General features: G+C 35.9%; 1 protein-coding gene across 2 annotated transcripts in view; it reads right to left on the minus strand.

Moving 5' to 3' along the window:
• Positions 1–6,000, minus strand: part of LOC121378810 (neuronal acetylcholine receptor subunit alpha-5-like) — a 111,439-nt gene that overhangs the window by 64,986 nt on the left and 40,453 nt on the right. The window contains exon 1 of one of the 2 annotated variants that reach the window (XM_041507135.1): positions 5,477–5,748. The exons of the other annotated variant lie outside the window; for it this stretch is intronic. Coding sequence (XP_041363069.1) covers positions 5,477–5,556 — 80 coding nt within the window. The 5' untranslated portion in view covers positions 5,557–5,748. Of the gene's footprint in view, positions 1–5,476; positions 5,749–6,000 lie in introns of those variants that run through there. 2 annotated transcript variants of the gene reach the window in all.

Genomic DNA, 6,000 nt, shown 5'->3' on the forward strand with positions numbered 1-6,000 from the left:
ACCAAGTTGTTGCTCCATCAGTGTAGCCTGCATAACAAGTATATGAAAATATTGGTTGCTGTCTTTTTGGCAAGAGCGGCTTATATCTGATTGTTTGTCTCTAAATATGTTATCTATACATGCTATCTGTTTGTCTATCTGTTTCTATTTCTTTCTATGTGTCGGTCTTTGTTTCTCTCTCTCTCTCTCTCTCTCTCTCTCTCTCTCTCCTCTCTCTCTCTCTCTCTCTCTCTCTCTCTCTCTCTCTCTCTCTCTCTCTCTCTCTCTCTCTCTCTCTCTCTCTCTCTTGATCTTTCTTTCTCTCTCTCTCTCTTGATCTCAAATTGCTGTAGTTTAAATTTATAAATACGGTCTGAGAAATGACATTACATGCTTTATCAAAACACCTTTTATTATTGATGAAAATTGATCTACGTTTCACATAAATATATCTCTATTATAGAAAATAAAATAACCGAAAACGCAGAAACTCTCAGCCCCCACCCCCACCCACCCACCCACTCACACACTCACATAACTCACACACACTCACACACACACACACACACACACACACACACACACACACACACACACACACTCCAACTAACTCTCATAACGGAATATGTTTCAGTCTGGATACAAAAATAGTTATCTTAAATCGGGAATCTCAAGTATATTTGTATTTAATTATCATTTAACCATTTGGAATAAGATATTGACGTTAAAATTCTTACCATCGTAAGTCATTCTTCGACAGCCTTTAGACATGTCACATTGAAGTGTATTATTTTTTCATAGCACTGTTTTGTGTTACGGAGTATTACAACTAATGGCGACAATATTGCAATTTTGTAGACAGAGAATTTATTAACGTCTCGCCTTATGTACATCATATGACTAATTTTGACTAATGTTGAGAAAGGCAATGGAGTAGGTCGGATACACAGTCGACGAGAAGTCGCGAGGCACTTTAATGTCGGTCAGAGTGTGACTGGGTGGACGAGGCAATGATTTCAAATGACTGGATCCGTTTCCTATGCACAAAGGCCAGGGCCAGCATTAAGCAAATCAAAAATACGACGCATTTTCAACTGAAATGTGCGTGAATATGTGGATGGTAATCATGCACACTTTTATACCCACGGTGAGAACGCATTGCACTGGCACAACATACAGAATTTCAGACATGGGTGCGTTAAGACAACCTATTTGTTGGGAGTGATAGTAGGCACATGTGTTTGCATAACTTTTACCATGTGTTGTGGCCTGCAACTGGAAGTACCATTACTCATATTGAAATTCAAATGCTACTTAAGAAACCTCACTCTGGACCTAATCCACGAAGGCCATATTTCATAAATTCGTCACATGTGTATACTACAATATTAGTGATCAAAACGCTTACGGTATATATCACTTTCCTTATGAAATTATGCCTACATAATTTATAGTGAAATGATACACGAACACAACAATACACATATATAATAATAATAATAATAATTATAGTTCCAATGCCCGATTATAATATAAAAAATGTACCAGTTGTCATCTCATCGATTTGATGATACAATTACAATCGCAATTATCGTGAAAGATACGACTCTACTTACACGTAAATATGGCTGGGGTTTGGATTGGTTTTTCATATGCGTACGCAAGGACAAACAGATACCGAATAGTATAAAGATAAAATTAGCGAATTTGCAATTTGCCATTTCCCAGGAACACGACAATAGGTGATTCCAAATATCCTGTTATTTCCTATTCAAATCGTCCTTAATTTTAGATAATTCTAATGGATTGTATAATATTAGAATATTCTATGGTTGATGCCAATCGATTATACCCCCGATAGAATATGCTGATGAAATTCAAACCGATATTTCTTCAACACTAATCCTAATAACACTATCGTGTATAACTGTACAGCTAATAATAGCAATTGATAGTGATAATTATAATAACACGAAGTTATTATACTCCAAATTACGTTTGTATTTTGCATTAGTCAGCTTACCAATTATTTATAGCATGGTGAGGCGAGATTGCTGCATTAAAACGCAATACAAGTTCAATAGACTCTACCACCCTTTATGTAACCCAGGTGGCCGATATCTCCCAGTACGAATATGCTTGGCTAAGTAGAGATGACCATGTATTGGGAAAAGGTTATTGGTTGGTGCATCTCGACCCCACAGCAGTACTACATGCTATATGCACTGAACTCTCGTGGTACTTTTATTACAATGATGGAAATACTTGGTCGATCTCGTAGTAACGGACATCATTTAAATTAGTCTATTGTAACTTGGTTTTGTTAGGTTTTTTGTTTGTTTGTTTTGGGGTTGTCGTTTGTTTGTTTGTTTGTTGTTGTTGTTTGTTTCTTTCTTTCTTTCTTTCTTGTTTTTTGTTTTTTTTCTATTTTCCTTGTATACCTCAGTTATAGTTACGTCCTGCAATGTACGCCTAATTATACTTTAATTACTTAATTGACCTGTGGGTCGGGATCTAGCTCAATTGGTAGTGTTCGCCTGATGCGCTAGGGTCGTAGAATAGAACCCCATAGGTGAACCTATTCTCTGACTGGAGTTTTCCCATTCCAACCAGTGTCCCATGACTGGTATATCAAAAGCCGTGATATGTGTTGTGATGTCTGTAGGAAATAAAACAAAATTCTTCCTTCTAATGAAATCATAAAGTGTTTGACATCCAAAAGCAGTTTGCTCTAGTGGTGGTGTTAAAGAAAGCAAACTTTAACTTAAACGTTTGGCGGGTGACAGAATTAGTATGAAGCAGTTTTTGAATTTTTTAGAAGTAAAACATAATGTTGAATCGTTAGTATTAATCTTTCCCATAGTTTGACACCCAACAGCTGATGTATTCATCGTGCTGGGGTGTCGTTAAACATTCATTCATTCATTCGTTAGTATTAAAATCAGCTTATTGTAGTTTTATTGTATATTTTTAACACCAGTTTATTTTTGCTGTAAGTTACTATATTTTAGACATTAGTCTATTTTTTTTTAAATATGTGTATTATCGACACTAGTATATTTTACCTCTATGTGTCAACATGCACAGACTTCATTTGAATTAATAACTGATCAATACTTTGAACGGTCAGACAATATATCTCCAAAACAAAAACAAAAGTGTAGTTCAGAGCACAACATCAAGCGGCATGCACATTAACAAAACAAACCTATACACACCTGTATGTTATGTAGAGAATTGTACTGCCAAACGTGGCCGACAGGTTGCTGAACACGTCCCTATGTTAGAATCCTAAACGTACAAATAGTAGTCTCCTTTTAACATGTCATGACACTGTACACTATAGAATAAACACATTCAAACAACACTCGACTATATTGCGTATTAATGCAATAATTGCTAGTGCCATAGTACTCACTTGTAAAAATACACCGACACCACAGGTGTGGATCTAGAACGTTAAATGGGGGAGGGCGTCACATCAGAGTAGTATACGGTGGTGTTCATAAACAAGATTTCTCACGTTACAAAAAAAAAAAAAAAAAAAAAAATGTATTACTACTTCTTGGCCAAAACCATGGGATCCAACTCCGGTATTAGCAAGTACATAAGGAAAAAAAGAAAAAGTATAGCTATAAATAAAATATATGACTACGGTAGGTGTTAATGCGGTTACAGCGTATAATGGTAGTTACTTGGTGATACCATATATACAACTATACACTAGCTATTGTTATGGACGGGTAGAAGGAATCAGTTAGAATTACGTTTTACAACAGTTGGTGTTAACGTAATTTCTGTCGCAACGACTCTTACTTAAAGGGACATTCCCGAGTTTGCTGCAATGTTTAAGATGTTATCGACTAACAGAGACTTTTTAACGATTGTAATTACATATCAAATTTATTGTTATGCATAAAATATTAGTGGCTCTATATTAAACGTGTTTCTGATCGTTCTAATATTTGTACTAGGTTAAATTTCATCTTATGTCCTAAAATATTGTTTTTTCGTACGTACGAAATTGTTTGAAGACAAAATCTAGTTTGAGCTTCTTACAAATATTAAGACAACCAGAAACATATTGAATATACAGACACTGATATTCTAAACAAGAAAATATATTTAATATGTAAGTTTAATCGTAGAAATATTTTATTAGTCGGAAACATCTTACAATGCACAAAACTCAGGAATGTCCCTTTAATAAATCCACATAAGTTATAAAATAGTAATAAGCTATAGAAAGAAATACAATAAAAGTACGATTTACTACTACAGAAGGTGTTAGTTTAATTACATGAGTTCTTTCAGTTACTAGTACTTAGTAATAACACACCGGATCATAAACAACCTAGTAAGGACTAGAATACGATGTACTACATGTATATACTGAATTTGCAAAGCGTAACAATAGTTACTTAATAACTATTAGATACGAGTTGTAGAAAAGAAACAAACTATATTTCACTGCTACTGCAATTTGTGGTAACAACATATCGAACTTTAAATTAGCATGTGGTTATGAACATGGTAAACTAAGTAAATAACAGTAGTTTCTAATAGTGGCTATTAATGCAATTGACAGAAAGTGTGGGGGAGGGGATTTAGCTCAGTCGGTCGAGTGCTCGCTTGGGATGCTTGCGTCGCAGGATCGAACCACCTCGGTGGATCCATTCAATTGATTGTGGTTTTTTTCATGTTTCAACAAGTGCACCACAGCTGGTCAAAAGCCGTGGTATGTGCTATCCTGTCTGTAGGAAAGTGCATATAAAAAATCCCTTACTGCTAATGAAACAATGTAGCGGGCTTCCTCTGATGACTATGTGCCATAATTGCCAAATGTTTGACATCCAATAGCTGACCATTAATTAATCAATGTGGTATAGTGGTGTCGTTAAACAAAACAGACAGGAACAGCACAACGACTACCTGTTGGAGAAATTAGCAGACAAGTAAATTCAAATGCAAATTTGATACAGTTGGTTGCTAAGGTAAAAAATCGTGCATACCTGTAAAATCAAGAGCTGATATCCATGCAGGAGTAAAAACATCTATCATGGGAGTGATTGAACGATAAGAAAATTAACACAAACTCAATACGAACAGAATGACCAAATGCATTGCGATCAAATGAATCAATGTTCCGGTAAAGGTAATATATTATATGATTTGACGTGCTTACATGTATGTACAATAAAGGTTCAAACATTGTAGTCCTTCATAATATCTGTTATAGTTTTATAATGCAACGAACATTATATCTGGTTATCTACGTGGTTATGTCCAACAAAGGTTAAAATATTCCTTGTTTCATATACGTTAATAGTTTTATAAAGCAGCATGCATACGTTTCTCTAGTTCTGCTACCTAAATATTGCAAGACACTTCATTTCTATACGTATTCTATAACATCTGACAGAAAGTCTACACAGTGGAACAGAAACAAAAACAAATCTGTCTAAAGTTATACAATAAAAGAGATAATGATTCTTACCAAAATGACGAACTCTGATATAATGTTTTACTTTTATCGAGTAAACTGTCATATTTGGTGACGCGTCGTCGACTTTCCATTAATTCCGAGAACACTCACATTAATATCATACATCCATCCACCTGCACCCTTCTGTGACGTCATCGGTACATCTAAACCACTGGAGCATTTGTAAACAAGTTTTCGCCGTGGACGTGTTACGCGAATAAACTGCTATGGAGGTGACTTTATTCCGGAATGAACTCGCTGCAGTCAGACGAGACGGGCGCGCGCTCGAGCTGGCTCACTCTCCCGATAGAAGAGTCATTAATTTTTCAACACCGGTACAACCTGGCAGTGACACGTGGCAACAATTGCTATAAAATAGCATCGGAAAAGAGCAGTAGGCAACAAAACAGACGTGCATGTGGAAGAAGAACAATATCACCTGGACATACATACATACATATGGAGAGAGAGAGAGAGAGAGAGAGAGAGAGAGAGAGAGAGAGATGGAGAGAGAGAGAGGAGAGAGAGAGAGAGAG

The sequence above is a fragment of the Gigantopelta aegis genome, chromosome 8 (assembly GCF_016097555.1).
Source record: "Gigantopelta aegis isolate Gae_Host chromosome 8, Gae_host_genome, whole genome shotgun sequence".
Taxonomy (NCBI): Eukaryota; Metazoa; Mollusca; class Gastropoda; order Neomphalida; family Peltospiridae; genus Gigantopelta; species Gigantopelta aegis.